Source organism: Dromaius novaehollandiae, chromosome 1 (genome assembly GCF_036370855.1).
Source record: "Dromaius novaehollandiae isolate bDroNov1 chromosome 1, bDroNov1.hap1, whole genome shotgun sequence".
Classification (NCBI taxonomy): domain Eukaryota; kingdom Metazoa; phylum Chordata; class Aves; order Casuariiformes; family Dromaiidae; genus Dromaius; species Dromaius novaehollandiae.
In genome coordinates, this window is record NC_088098.1 from 216,105,750 (window position 1) to 216,122,344 (window position 16,595).

A 16,595-nucleotide genomic window follows, 5' to 3' on the forward strand; every position below is an offset into this window, starting at 1 on the left:
CAAGACCAAAGCACAGCACACACACTTTCCTCCTGAAAAGGCACAAAACCCATAAGCCAAGAAGAAATGCCTTCTTTGTCCATTTGAAAGGTGATGAACTGAGCTACAGAAAATGCCCACAATCTAGAGCAAGTCAAGTCTTTTGAGCAGCACCTCTAGTTACACTTCAATATAAACCTTTTCCATTCATAGCTTATTCACTCTATCAAAATGCAGTTGTATTAAAGCTGTTCAATGTTGCAAAACAGCTTAAAGTTTCTCTCCTGTACCTTCCCACTTCAGCTACAGTCGGCGTCTTGGCATTTTACTCTCCGATGACAGACAGATTAGGTGGGAGAAAAGAAAGAAAAAAACAAAAAAACCCCCAACCTGTTTCACTGATGAAGCCCGGAGAGGCCCTTTGGCTCTTCATGTTATACTGCTTCCCACCAGCAACTGCCTGCATTGCACGGTCTCCTCCTAAGCCTTGAGCAGCAGTCTCCTTTTCAACAGAAACATAAGGTTTTTAGGCAGACATATGTTGCTTATTAGCTCAGATCACATAAGGTGCTGGATGAGTAGCAGTGCCTCCCTGACGAGGGGATATGGCATTCCCACTATCCATGAAGTTTTGCGAATGCAGCTGCCTTCCAGCCACACACCACCACCGGACCTGTTTTTCCAGCTGCGTACCATCTTTTTGGAAGGAGAACGAAAAGCAACCGCAGTGCCATCCTGCATGACACAGGAATTGGAGCCACGAAGGTGGTCTTCAAGTAAACCCGCTTGTCAGAATATTCACCACATTTGGATCACTTCGGGCTTGATGAGTTTTAAGCCACAGAGTTCGGGGGCTTGGGGAGGACATTGCAGTCCAAATCAGGCTTGTAAGCAAAGCAACACAGATGGAACCATTAACAGAAGACACACAACTTCTGAGAGATACTAATCAGTTTTATTTTATAAATACAGATGAGCTTTCCCACAATTACCAATGTAACTTTAATGTGTCATTTACTTTTTTTTTTTTTCTTTTTGTGCCATTTTAAATACCTGGTCAAGCAAGGATAAGCCAATGCTGTCTTGCTTGTTATAAAAATATAGTGGGCTATGATCTTCCAAAACTAATATTCTCAAAAATCTTAGGAATTCCTAGTCAGGGGAAAAGATTGCAATGAAATGTTTTCTCCACTTGAAGACATTCGCAGACATTTAACAGTGTCACAGCTGTGCAGGAACCAAAAGGCTCCTGACAGTTTAAAGCACACTGTGATATATCATCTCACCTAAAAACTTACTATTTGTTTCCCTGCCACTAAGCTATTTTTACAAGGAAAAAAAAATCGCAAAAAAAGCCACAAGAGATGGCTGCAATCTGTACAATTCCCCCACACCCTTCACAGCAAAAATGTTTGCCAATGCTTTAATTAGCCCTACTATGTTGTCCCCCTCCATACTTTCTTCTATGTAGAAAGTTGTAAGAATGGAAAAGAAACCTGGGGACATTTTAAGGCCTACTAAAGATACATCCGTGGAAAGCCCATCAAGGAAGCTTTGCGAGACAAATGCAGAAATTGTGTTTGACACATTAACAATTACAGGGCTCAAACAATAACAGCAACACAACATTAGGGAAGAAAACTAGACTTCATTTGGTTGTGCGCAACCTGAGAAAATGTGCAACTAATGACAAAATTTGAAGTTCTGCTGATGTTCTGTGAACCTAATCTCATGAGTTGCTTAATTGCACTGAGATGCTCTGTGTTTGTCTAAGAAACATAGCAACTCCACAGCTACTCTTTGGGTTGGTTTGAAAAGTCACCACTGCACACAAGCTAATGCCTTTTCTTTAAAAAGGACAATCAGCATGCATGAAAATAGAAGTTTTGTGCTGTTTTGAGTGTGCTGATTCCACTCTTCAATGTGCACAACTGACTCAATGTTGTTGGACTGTGTCTGGAATTATACTAGATCCTCATTATTTTCTATCAGCAAAGTCACAGGACAAGTATCTTATTTCTATGCCCATTTCATCAGTAAGCACTGTGCTTGCTTCAGGTGTTTGTTTCTGGCTGTCAACATGCCAGTGACAGAATTAGTGAAAATTTCCCACCTATCTTTTCTCAAGAATAATAGCAGCACTTCGAGCTGCTGCACGCACCATTTCCTTAGGGAAGCTTTTCATGAGGTGGGAACAGAAAAGTTTATTCTAGGGGAGAAGAGATTTCAGTTCCATAAAGTACTCAAGAACATGCCCAACTTCACGTCCAAGTTTGCAACTGCGATCACGTTCAGCGTCTTACAGAGCCGGGGCCTCTATTTCTTCTGCTTCCATCTAGCACATCGTACTGTGATAGACCAAAAAAGAACGAATCACTGCAGAAAGGCTCAATCCAGTAACTCAAATGTAGACACAACCATTAAAAGCTAAGAGAAGAACTGTGAATATAATTTCAGTACAATCATTAAGATGTTACCTGCAAAACACATTCTAAAACAGTGCTATTATGTATACTGGTTTTCACACACACATCTTGCTTTGACAACGGATAGTTGAGATTATACAAATCCACATTTTAAAAAGTTAATTTAGGCTAAGCCTTATGGTGAAGCTAGAAAGACTAGGTCACTGGTTCAAGAGAAAGCATAGACCAGGGAGAGGGAAAAAAAAAAAGTCAGGCATGATGAAGTGTTTTTTATTCTGCTATATATCTTTATATTTGAGAGCTCACAACTGAGCCCAGATTCTTGGGTATACAATATAGAAAGCAAGAGCAATGAATCCAAACTCAAACAAATACCAGGAATCGCAAAGCAGGCTGCAGATTGCTTTCCCATTAGTGCAGCTGAACACATGTGCCAGTGGTAACCTACCTACAACACAAACTACATCTCTAGCAAACTGCTGAAAGTTTCTTCCTTTAAAGTACAGATGGTACCATTAAAAGGATATTTAATTTAGATGAATAATACTAAGTGCCTCCTTTCTACAGAGGGTGGAGTGATTCAACAAGTTCACCTAATTCCAAAGTGCTGACTGCATTTTAAGTCTGGATTTTTATGGACTTGTCTGAAATGCTTCACAGCACATTGCCTAAGACACCTTGGAATGTGGCAGGTGAACCCCACTTACGTAGTGCATTTGTCAGGCCTCCACTGATTAGGTTTGAAATACTGTACCTAAGTATGGAATGGTCAGGCTGAGATTTTATTTTATTATTTTTTTTAAAGTAAGAAACACTACAGACAATTTAGTCCTCAGGGCCTCTACTTGAAAAGTCTCCACTGGTAGGAACTGTGAGTATAGAGAAAAGGAGGAAAAAGGAAATTGATTAATCAGGTGCAAGGGAAACAGATACCACACAGGTGCTCATTCTCTGGCAAGTTTACACCACCAACTGAAGACCCATCAGTGCAAACCAGAATTTCAAAGACTACAGAGCACAGACAAGAGAAAGCTGTTCAATTATAGCAAATTCATGGTATTTCTGTAACACTGACTACATTGCTCAAAAATACACAGGCGTACATGGGAGAAAGTAAAGAGGTGTCTGCTGGTCTTACCATAAGTGTATTTTTAAATTAACTTTTTCTTTTCTTCTGAAAAGATTAAAATAAACTTTAACTCTAAATAATAATTAAGAAAACAAATACTCATAGAAGGGCCTGATCAGCACTAGAAGTTCTTTCCAGGAAAGCATTTAACAATGGACTCCGATACCAAAAAGAAAACCGAACAGATTATAAATACCAGACGTAAGACTGGAAGCAGAATCAAAATTTACCTGGGCTGTGAATATACCATGATCCTGTGTTATCGTGCTCAGTTACAAGTCCATTTGTCTAACACCATAGGAATAGCTTTAGCTTTTTTTTTTTTTTCGTAATTAATATAAAGAATAAGTGCAATTTTATCTCTATTCCAGATCACTGATTTCATCTCAATGTCTGCTACCAAAATCCCTGTCCAAGCTCATTTGTCCGAACTTTTTCGTGGCCTGCGGAAACTGGACATGTTTTCGTTCAGTGCATAGATCCTTCGAGAGAACTCCTCAAACTCCCCCAGGACTTGTTCATCACACTCTACTGCCACAGCGTGCTCCACCGGGATGGAGTTAAAGTCTTCGAGTTGGTCTCCCACGCTGAATCCTGTGGCTTCCATCCCAATTATTTCCTCAGCTTGCTCCACAGTGCAGCAAAGAACAGGGCCAACCGAGGGCCGGTACTCGCAGGGTTGTTCATTGCTTGCCACGCCAGAACACTCACCAGGCAGAAGCGCCCCATTTATTGCACTAGTATGTCCCAGGAAAGACTCCTGACGGTCTTGGGTATTGTTTAGGCTCCCGTTTTCTCCGTTTAAACTGCTGCATAAATCCCCTCCTTTTTTGCTATTTTCTTTCGAGGAGTCCATAGAGGTATCTAAGGAAGAAGATATTGATCCAGGCTTTTTATCTAACTCTCCTACGCAGGCTGCAATGGCAACAGGCTGTGTTAAAGCAGAGTTGTAGCTAGGAGGAGGAGTTTTGTACTGTAGTCTTTCATTCCCTGTGCTGGCTCGTTTTCGGAGTCCTTTATCTGGAGAAGGAAGCCCACCGGAAAAGCCAACATCCAATCTGCCGAAGCTAGAGCTCTGTCTCTTTGGAACTGGAATTGCACTGGATATATGGTGTCGATCACTATAAAAAAAGAAAAGGATAAGTCACAGCTGTCAGGCATGCTCACAAGCAATGCAGATGTTCAACCAACACTGAAGTAATTATTTTATCAGAACTCGGAGCTCTGTTTGGCCAACCACCTGTATCCTAAAGTGCTAAAACCTCAAACGTGTTTAATGCCATATGAATTACAGAAGACACCCCAGAGGACAACTTTACTGAAAACCCCTAAGATCATGTAGGGGACATTTACAAAACTCCACGGTTTGAAGAGTCAATCACCCAAGAAACCAGTGCATTATGTTAATTCATACTGTTAACACCAATTTATAGGATCAAGCTGTACTTTATGAATTATTACTATTGACTATATATTTATGTATTTATGGCCTGTACTGGGCCATCATAAACTCTTCAAAGAGTAACAATGGCTGAATCCTCCAAGAGCTAGTTCTTCTAGCAGTGGACTTTCCCGGATAGCTGCACAGAGGAGGAAAGCCACATTAATTTTGTTATTTGCAGAGGACTATTTTTGCCAAATCTCTTGTTTTTCTATGTCAATGGTTCCAAAGCTTTCTGGACAAAAGTCAACTTCATTTTTTTTGTGGAACATGAACTAATCAAGCTTAATTTATAAGTTCAATTTTACTACTTAATATAGTTCCACAGACCACTTACACTGTCTCAGAGTCTATAATTTGGAACATCCGCTTTACATCATCTGGGGTGTGTTAGGTGAATTTTCCCTCACAGGCTTAATCCTTACCCAAATATAATCACCATATTATAGGTAAATATTATGTGGTACGTTAATTTAGGTAACCAGTTCACTTTACTTCCAAATCTAAAAAATAAAATACAGCTATTACCAAACTCCTGCATACATCACTCAAAGACTGAATTGCTGTCAGTATGAGTCTCCTTCACTAGCTTCATTTGAAAGAAACATCCCCTTCTACTCCAGGCCTGATACATTTTGGGATTTGTCTTGCAGGGAAAAATTTTGAAATGCCAGTTCCAAGTAGCCCCTAGTTTGGGTCCTTTTCCATCCTAAAATATATATTTTTTTGCTCCCCTTTGTAAATAGGATAAGCTATATTGCAAAAAGTCCCTCTGTGCAAAATAAGCATACCCATAGGAGGGCAGTGTGGAGTACTACTGCGCTTTAATTTCCTCTCCTATATTACTTCCTCCCAGCCTGGCCCTTAATACACACACAGTGCCTTCTTCTCTCCTATAGCCACCCCAAATTACCTTAAGGAAAAGCTGCTTTTCAGAATCTAAAGAGTTGAGGACAGTGAGGTGGAGATACATGCACCATACACAGAGCTGGCAGCAAAAACGCCACCACCTTTTTCTTAAGATTTCAACTGCAGTTTAAGACTTTTTTAATGCTATCTTTGCCTGCATAACATTTCATAGCTCTATTTGCAAAGGTTTGGAGCATTTTTCATGGAGGTGACAAGACAAAGCAGTACGTGCCACAGATGCTCATAAACATTGTAAATGTGGTCTTGGAGATTAGTCCTCAGTAGCTTACCAAGAAGAGACTTTTCTACACAACTTTTGACTATTTTAACCAATTGCTACCTAATCACTTATTTAAAATTATGTAATATGATTAACAGAAGAGCCTGAGTCAGGACACTTGCAAACTTTAATTGTGCAGACATATACTGGGGATGGTCTGTTTTGCCCTTCCCTTCCTTCTGGCTTAGTTCCTTCAGCTTTGCTTCAACCATTCTCATAGAGACTCCTTTTCAAACTCAAAACCTATTTATTGTCATCCCTCTTAAATTCCCAAAACTGATTCCAATATTAACATCCCCTGTGAAAATAATGACAAAATCATTCTTCCTGGTTTCTATCAAGATGTCAGGGATGAGTCAAATGTGAATTCATTCCTGCTGAATTGGAACCCCAGAGGACTGCAAATTCCATTTAAAATAAGAAAAGCAAGATTAGCACAGACAAAATAATACAAGATGTACTTTTTTTAAAAAAAAGATAAATATTGAGGGTTTTTTATTTTGTCTTAAAGGTACAACAGGTGACAGATGCATCAACACATCATGTTAAGTGTTCTGTAGACAATTCAGGTCTGGATTCACCAAGGCACCTCAGCAGTGCCAGTCAGGAGAGTCTAAAAGCTAGGTGCAGAAATTATGGTACAAGAGCCATTCTTTGCAGAGTGAAGGAAAAGTATGATACCTAAACATCAGATCCACAACAGTCAGTATGCTAATAACACTATTACCTGACCTAGGGGCAATGACAAGAAGGGTTTGTAGGAAATTCTGTATTTTCTCTGGATTCTAATCAGCCATTCACAGACCTGAGAGGCATTTCAGAGATTCCTGTAATCTGGGAACTGGATTATACAAGGATATATAGTCTTTGAAAAAATACTCTAATGATAAAAGCTCTTGCCTGGATTGTAAGCAGTCAGAAAAAGGGTCCAGACAAGTCACATAAAGAGTGGCCAAAACACCAGCCTTTAGACATCTTTGGAAGGAGTCTTCCTGTTGAGTATATCAACTTGCAGCACAAAACACAAGATTTCAGAAGAATAAGAGCTCTCTCTGAGGTGGACGCTCAGGAAAAGGAGAGTGGAAAGCAATCCTAGATTTGATCCTAGCTCCTGAAGCTGCAAAGGCACACTAACACACAAAATATAAGTTATCCTTGGAGGGATCAAGACCCAGGCAAAACTCTTCACCATCGGAATGACAGTATCTGATATTTTTATTTGTTGCACTAGACTGTGCTTTTGACATGCTCAAATTTAAATCTCTTAGATCGGCCTCTTTGGAGGGTTAAGACATAAGGCAGTCAGGCTAATTTAGGCATAACAGCAACTTTTCTATGAAGGTGGAGCAGCAGCTTAAGTGCCTGAGTAAACCAACATGAAAAGTGTCTAATTAGCTCAAGAGAAGCAGCCTTACAAATTGTTTCAGTGTGCATGTAAATTTAAGTTCTTCCTAAAGGGAAGCATATATGCCTAAATCCCTTTGCAAGTCTTGGCTTTTCAGGCTAACGGGTGAGAAATTAATTAGTTCGCAGAACCAGGAGTGTTTTTAAAAAGCTTGTTATGACAAGGCTATTCAAGCTAACACATTATGTATGCCTGAACAATACCTCTTCAGTCCAGCAGCCAAAAAAAAAAACTTCCCTTAGTAAGTTGAATTGGCAGAATGATCTATACTAAGTGATCCAACAGCCTAAACATAGCAGCAATACAAAGCTAATCTCCCCCATCTACAAAATAACTTCACAATTGTTTAAAATAGAGTATATAAAGACTGCCCCAAAGGGCAATAAGAAGAATCACCTTCCTTTATCATACAAGCATTCGAACTAATGAATTTAAGCAAAAAGCACTTGCAGCCAGGCTCCTTAAGTGTCATATAACTAAACGGACCTTACCTAAGACTGCAAGACCAGGCTTTAAGCTATAGGAGATATATGTAAGGCAGATTTCTGAAACCGTCTATTGCTGCCAATAAACATGAATAGGATTGGGATAGTTTCAGCCACGAATAAATATGGAGATAACAACCCAAAGCTGAGAAATCAGGAATGAAGTCAACAGGATGGCTTGATTGCTTATTAAATATTAGCTAAGGCATTTAGATACAAATAGATATGCATCTAGGACATTGGACATCAGCCTTTAACAGGTCATTGCCTCGACTCCTTCTGCAGTCACCAGGAGAGATGGTACCTACAGAAGGGTGGGTAACACCATACTGACAGCTATTTATGGTCAGCAGGACACCCACCCTCTCAAGATGTCTCTTCTTGAGCACAAGGGCAACCTAGGCAACTGGTTTAGGCTGGATGACAAAGGGTTAGAAGGCAACATGACATGAGATGAAAAGCATTCTGGTCACTTTCTAAGCAGGACACTGATCAGGATTGCAGGCAAGTAAAATAAAAACAGAATGTGTCTAGCAACAATGGATCAGGCAGTTAAGCCAAGGGCTCTTTTCCTTTTACCTCTCCTCCCTGGAGGTGTCAATGAGAAATAAGATCAAACTTTTGGTTAAGTAGTAACATATACAGAAAAAAACAAGCATGAAAACAGGCAACTGACAGAGGGTGTCTGTTCTATTAGTGTTTTCCAGGAAAATGCTATGTTATTACTAGATTTCATAGCACTGCATCAGGGCAAAGTCTAGAGAAAGACATGCTTTATTAGTTTCATGGCTCATGGAATTAACGAAAAAAAGCACATCACACTAGAAAACTAACATCCAATTGTTTAGAAGCTTTAGAAACTGCAAGGTATCCTCACTAGTGAAAAAAAGTTTGGCTTGCTCCACGCCAACTTTGACCTGAATTACCAAGGGTGAGCTGGTTCAGCTTCTAGCTGCAATTACTTGGTCAGTCTTCTGAGACAGCAAACAGATGCGGACACCTGTCTGAAAAGAACAGCCTGTGACTAGAAGAGTATAAAAATGACTTGATGAACTGTCATCAGGCCATAAAGGCTTTTAGTCATCAAGTTGGATCGAACTAGAGCTAGTTACATATAGGAGTAAGCTAAATTGCTATTAGGAAGCAGGATTTCCAAACTAAATAAAAAAAATTGGAGAACCACAGATTTATTGGACATTATAGATAAGAGAATTACATCAATCTCACTGTTTCAGCTGCATCCAAATCTCAACAGCCAATTCATAAATAGTCCAGCTTTGGTTTTAAGTTTTACTGGCAACACAACTGCAATGCAGCTATCTACAGCATCTTGGCCATTTTCTCCTAAAATTATTCACTGTTCACTAGTCAATAATTAGTCTGTTCGGGTAGTCTTAACCTAAAGTGCAAGACAAACTCTACACGGTAAATATGAGAGTTTAGAAAGTGACTGAAATATGATGCATCAATATTTCTAAAGCTATTTTCCTAGTGAAGATATTCCAATTGTAATCTGTTTGCAGTTTTAATAAAAAAAGTTTCTTCAGTTGGATTTGCTTGTGATTATTTAATCTGTCTGCAAGGGGCTCACAGAAACTGTAAAGCAGTATGAAAGACAGAATACAATTCACAGGCTCAAATATGTATCTTTTTCTCCCCACAAAATGTTTCCTCTGAGGAACATTACTGGATCACAGCTGGTCAAAATACTAAATCTTGATTGTCTGGCCAAAAGCCAAAATCCACAACTACAGCTCTTTGGTATGAGAATACTTAAAAAAATAACTTAAACACCATTTGATCTTTTTTGTTGCAAACTATGACCTCATGGCAGTAAGAACGCTAAATGAAGGTGTTTAAGTTGGTTTATAGCCATCTGAAATGTTTGAAGCTCCAAGCACAGTTGTGGGCCAATATCATGTCAACTGTGCTACAAAGCAATAATAGTTTCTCACCTTCTTAGAAATTACTGGTTAAATAATGCACAATAGTGACATGGCTGCAAAAAGAGGCTGCCAGTATGAAATTAAGGTGAAATTGCATCTTTTGGTAGCTAAAAATTCTGATGTGCACTTAAAAAAAATCTTCATAAATTATGCTACTAGAGTTTAATTCAAACATTAGGTATATGAAGCCAGAAATACCTTAGAAACAAATTTAACGATTAAGCTGGGCATGCAAGTATTTTGGGGTAGAGCTTTTGAGTGAGGGCTCAAAAGGAGATCTTCCTGACTGCAGACAAGAACTTCTAAAGGAGTGTCTCATATTTGCCAGCATTAAATAAACCTACTACCTAGTCTATTCACTCAGAAAAACCTCCTTCTGTGTGCTCTTTACCTACTATTAGTAAACACAAATACTATCCCTCAGAAATTACACAGAATAAATGAAATTAAACTGAAGACCAGGAGAGAAACTGAAACAACCTTCATTTGATTTAATGCAAGCATGACACAAAAAGTGTATTCAGGTTTTTCTTTCACAAATGAGGCAAAAAAAGTATAACATAACAAATGTTCACATACAAAATGTCAAGTCTAAATCTAAGCAAAGTTTAGGTCTCTTAAAAGCTGGAATAAACTGCATATCCAAGAGGAAGAATTTAAGAGAAGAGCTGTGCAGGGCTTTTTGCATGAGCAAAAGTTAATCTTAGAAATGAGCTGCTTTTCTAGAAGCCAATGAGACTCCAAGTCTAAAAAAATTGGAAACAGAATTAGTCCCGAAAGGAAACAGAAAAGATTTGGGGGACCACAACTAGGATAGTCTGATCAACAACAACTTCTGACTCATTACTTTTCACCTTAAGAAAAGGAGTCAACATCCAGCCTCGATATCAGAAGAGTTAAGTTTTTGCAGTTCTGTAGCTTCCATAGCAGTGTGCACAGGAACCAATAGAGCTACCTTGATTTTTTTCTATGTATAGTACAAATAATATTTTGTAGTAGGAGGAAGGGGGAAGAAAAGTAAACTCAGCAGAATAGAGGTGCCAGGAGAGATACGAAGAGGGAAGCAGAGCTTGTAGACCTGCAAGCCTGATGCAATAAATCATACATGTTGCAATGTGAAAACACGTATTAATCATTTAAGTGTCACGCCTGAAAAACCAAAACAACACAAATCTCACCAGGCAGAGGGATCCAGCCGCAACGTAATTAAACCTTGATGCAGACACTGAACTCTGCAGACCTACAACAGGGCCAAGGGTTGCCTCAGAGCTACCGGCACACCAGAATTCGTGAAAGCCTTAAATTCTAGTAGATACTTTAAGGGCTACCGCCAAATTCATTCCGATAGAAATGTGAAAAAGGGGGGGCTCTTCTACCGAAGTAAGACTTCTTACCTTAAGGGGGTAAAGAACCTATTTCGTTTTGAATCTGAACTAATGCTTAGAGATAAAAAGATTAACAATGAAATAAGGATTTAAGCTACCCTCAGTATCTAGGGGATTCGATTCAGTTCCAGACTGCAGAGAAATGCAGATATCTCTAGACAAAAGCAACGTGTGAAGAACATGCATGGGCCAGGAAGGAGTTCAGGTGATAGAGACAAGGAGTCAGCGTCATTTCTGAAGGTTTTCCTCAGGTTCTTCCTAAAGCAGACCCACACAAAAATAAGGATAGCTTGCCCAACAACAGTCCCATAAAAACACAAGGAGTCAGTGTCATTTCTGAAGGTTTTCCTCAGGTTCTTCCTAAAGCAGACCCACACAAAAATAAGGATAGCTTGCCCAACAACAGTCCCATAAAAACACAGGACCTTCTTTGGCCTAAGGAGTCTACAGGCACAGAGAAGAGGTTTTAAACAAGGTGCCCAATATTTACAGAGTACCTACAGGATGTAGTGAATTGTAAATTGTTTGGTTAAAAAGCAGCACAGACCTGACCTATTAAATTAGAGCTCTAATATTTTTATTTATTTATGAAAGGGACAAGCTGATCTCTCATCAGGAGGCCTTACATCATTTGTTTCAGACTGGCACAAATCAACAAGAAAAGCAAAATCAATGCAAGCCCTTTTAGCACAACTGAAGTGCACCAATATATGGGGCACTAATGCAGCCATTTATAACCCATTTACACATACATTTACCCATACATGTGTAAATGGATTATAAATACAGGGGAATGCAACGTGCATTAAGTCTCAGCACAGTGTTTCTACAAGCAATGAAGAATCAGTTGTGCATTGGAGCTTTTGGATTAAATCACTAGGTATAAGTTGAATTTATAACACGACTTTTTTTTAATATGTATTTAAGCATGATCTTTACTTTTAGTAAGAATAAACAGGCTTTTTGTTCGAGCAAATTATTTTGCACTCTCTCAAGTCCATAAGCAACACCCTGTAAGGACAAAAGGCCACATTTTCATATCATAACACTGCCATGCAGAGTTCACAGCTCCTCAAAAGCTTTTTCCTTTATTTAAAGGAACAGATGTTTCTGCAAAACAATCCTGTTCAAAGAGAAACTAAGGACAGCATAAATGTTGATGTTTACCAGTTTCACTCTGACTTAAGAGAACCTAATTTCAGCAAGATAAAGGAAGCTGAAGAACAGCAAATGAACAACAAAATACAAACCAGGCAGTGCAAGTGAATATATAAATAAGAAAAATCCATCCCTACCTCTAAGGCTCTTGCTCTCATCCTGCAAACAAAGGATATCCTGGCAATACTTTGCTGACTACAGTCTATAGCAGAGGGTATCAGATTACTCACCTGCTATATCCTGAAAAAGGCAAAATTCCTTCAAATCATCATTTTAACAGCTGGTGGCTTTTATGCTTACTTAAATATATGTAATTGGATATTATCCACAAGACAGTGGGCATCTGTACTCCACTATGTCTGCGCCCCACTGCAATGCCCCATTATGAAAGTCTAGTCAATCTTCCCCTTGAGCCAGACTTCCTGTAAAGGCTCATTTCCATTTATATTATTAGCAAGTACTAAGAAGCTTTTTTTTTTTTTTTTTTTTTTTTTTAAAGGCTAATGATTCTAAACAAAGTTAAAAATGAACAATTATGCATGCAAGTCTTGGAGGTGAGAAGGAAATGAGGTGTAGATAGTGGGGTGTGGTGGGGACGGGCAATGCGATACTCCCAGAGAACTGAGCCTAGTATTCCTACATGTTCTGAACTATTGCCCAGCCAAAAATGTGTTTTGTCTTGCTAATGAGTGTATATCGTCTATAGAGGAAAAAAAAAAAAAGGCTGTATGAAGCCAAAACCTCTAAGGCCTAGCTAAAACTTCCATTATCAGTACTTCAAAGCTAGCATGTGCCAGATGGGAGAACAGATACCTACACTTTGAAAATGATTCCCATGTAACAAGTCCCAGAGTCGCTCATCTCTGCAACCCAATCTTATTCAAGATTGAAAGAGATATCCACCACCTGTACCCCTCCCACTCCACTGATAAGTGCACACAAGTGTTACAGAAGAAGTTATGATGCATTTCCACTACAGTTTAAGTATTTTGGCCCTTCCCCAATGCACAGCTAGGCCGTTTCAGGTTTGTTTACAGGACTGCACATCATTTTAGGAATCACTTACCCAGTGCCAGGAGGGGGGGAAGAAGACAGGGAGAATCTTTTCAGTGGTGGTTAAAGTTACTGATGGTAGAACACTGCACAAGGGACTGAGCTTCCTTTTCTCAGGAACTATTTACTTCCAGTGTTTTGCTGGTTCAGTTGAATTTCCATCAGGCAACATTAGTTAGTCAGAGATTATATTTTTTCCACTCCTGTATTTGTTTTCCTTTGTCAAGACTTTTCCAAATCACACCAAGTACTTTGGAAACTAGCTTAGGTCACTTGGATCAGCATTTCAATGCAAGGAAAGAGGCAAAGAGTGACCTCCTTTCATATAGAAAGAAGGGCTGGAAAAAGTTATAACACAATGATGTCCCATAGGATTTTAGTTACCGTTACCCACTGCAGTAGAATTTTTGGCCTGAAGGTCCAATATATTGAGCTGTGCTACTCTGAGGCACTAACCATGTTTGAAGCCTGCTCTTATAATTTAACTGGAGCAGCAATAAAATGCTTTTCTGCATAAAAGCATATGTGATCACACACTTTCAGAACTGTTCTCCTTCCCACAATCTCTATACTGGGGGGGGGGGGGGGGTATTTTTTTAGTAGGCTCCTAAAATGTCACTAAGCTCTAAAAACAATATAGAAGTTGCCGAAAGCTGTATATCAGCAGAGCTTGGACATTATTTTTCAACCTAAGACATTTATCACATAACACTTAAAGTAGTATAGCTTTTTGCACAAATTTAAGACAAATATTCCCATCACTAAGAAAGTCTACCTCATGATATACTGTGTCTCTATTCTTGTCATGAAGAGCATGACAAGAGAATAGCTTGCGTTACACTTCTAATAGAGCTTTTGCTATTTCTATTTGTTTAACATGGAAGGAATTTAGATATATGAACAGCACTGGAAAGCTAATAACCAGACTGTTAAAAAGAAGAGCCAGTACCATAGTATTTAGTGTCATTTCACATCAGATTTAAACACAAGTTGCAATTAATTTTGAGTCTGCTAAATGCCATAGAGCAATTCCAAAATATTAAGGTTTGGCTATTTGTGCTTAGTACTTTGTTATCCTATTAGGAACAACTGGTTTTCTTTAGGAGGACTGGAAGCTTTCCTCCACCCCTACTTAGCATAATCTGTGCCAAAAGAGAAATTATTTCCCAGATCAGCTGGAACACTGAGGGAGTCCATGTCCATCAACAGAGCACCACCAAGTAATCTGGCAGCAAAACTTGGTGAAGTTACCTAACCACCTGGATGATATTTTAAACACCCTGGAGTATTCAGGGCATCCGCACAATGTCAGATATTACACAGGGACCACACAAGTTCTATGCAACTTCGGGGCAGCAACCAATTGATCTAGGGTTCCTAAAAATGGCACAGTACATATGTTTGGGTGGGTTCAGGTGCCCAAAAAAATAAAGACGAGAATGCAGGGCACAATAATTGCTTAACATAAGAGGCTGTGCAAGTGTGCATAACTCAAAGACCATATAGAAAGAAAAAGATATGAAGCTTCTAATACATGCAGAAATACATGCAGAAGTACACTTGTTAATGAACAACCTCCACACTTACTAAAATTTATCTCAGTGGGTTTAAGGAAAATTGGTCAAGCATCATGCTCAAACAGCTTTTGCAAAAGAATTCTGCACTAACTTCGGTCTTGTAACTCGGAAACCAGTCTAATTTGATTTTCTACAGACAGTGGAGAGGGATTCTGCATCCACCATAGCGAATCAGAGCAGGAACAATCAGAATTCCCCTGGTAGGCTACTAGGACCTTCAGTTACTAGTTAACATAGCTTCCCATTTAGCAACTACACTCAACATGCAACAACTGTATTCACTAGCAGCAAATATACTCAGCATGAATTGCGTCGAGTATAATTCACAGATTCCCATGCAGCTCACTTGAATTATACTGAAAGCAAAAAGGAGGCTAGATACAGACCAAGCTAAGACCTGTTCTGTGAAGGTCTTGATGTCTTTCTACCCTCCTATCCTCTCCCACACTATAACAATACAGAAGGTGCATCTGCTAGAAGCCCTTAGATACAACCTTAAGAGAATGGTTAATGCACCTTGGAGTTTTAAATCAGTCTTTCCCTCCCATAACTCTCCCAGAAGTAGCGTGGGCCCATCACATAGAAGATGAGATTACAAAAACAGAAGAAAACAGTAGGAACTTGTGGACATCTTATGTGGCCCGCATTTTGAGAAAGTAACAACCTTCACCAAGCATCCTCAAGTCTTATGAAGAGCTGCTTGTTTGGGAAGATCTTCACTCTACAAGTTTTGTTTTGTTTTTAAGAATGCATCTCCTTTTACTTTCACTCTTTAACTAACACCTGTGAGATGCTATAGAAGATACTTACCATCTAACCATTAGCCCAAGCTCCATGAAGTTTTTCAGGTTAGGAAGAGTTTGCCTTAGATCTGGAGTACTCAGTCCATGTTGATATCTAAGCTACAAAGACAGAAAAATTTAAATTAGCAAGGCTTTCCAAGTCCCAGATTTGAATGGATATGATATCATGATCAGTTAATTTACTAGGTTTTCAAAGAAAGCGCAGGATAATGAAACAATTCCAACAGATCTATTAAAGGAAATGTTTTATTTAATACTCATATGACCTCATATTAGCAAAACTCACCCAAGAACAGGGATAAAATACGATTGTTAAACCTCGTAACATTTTTTCCCCATTTCCTATCTGTAACAGGAGAGTAGCCTCACAGCTTAATAAAAAAGACAGCTATTAAGTGAACAGACAATGTCCTACATTTGCCGATTCTGAAAAGTTATGTGCAAGTGTCATCTGTCATCCTTAACGCATCAGTGTAGCAGTGGAATTATCACAGTGACATCAACTAGCAGAAACATATACTGTCACACAACTCAGCTAAATCTGTGTTCTCATAACAGTTTATATCGACATTTAAGCCGACGACTGTGCCTCCCATAATTAAACCCAGCACTCAAATAC

At 39.1% G+C, this 16,595-nt stretch overlaps 1 protein-coding gene across 3 annotated transcripts in view; it reads right to left on the bottom strand.

The window, feature by feature from the left end:
• Positions 1–912: 912 nt before the first annotated feature.
• The window catches only part of UVRAG (UV radiation resistance associated), a 97,501-nt gene continuing 81,818 nt past the window's right edge, over positions 913–16,595 (bottom strand). For 2 of the 3 annotated variants that reach the window (XM_026097940.2, XM_064505225.1), the window contains exons 14-15: positions 15,984–16,075; positions 913–4,655 (exon numbers count right to left, since the gene is read on the bottom strand). In XM_026097940.2, the coding sequence (XP_025953725.1) occupies positions 3,953–4,655; positions 15,984–16,075 (795 nt within the window). In that variant the 3' untranslated portion in view covers positions 913–3,952. The remainder of the gene's footprint in view (positions 4,656–15,983; positions 16,076–16,595) is intronic. The other variant, XR_003258858.2, reaches the window with a different exon arrangement.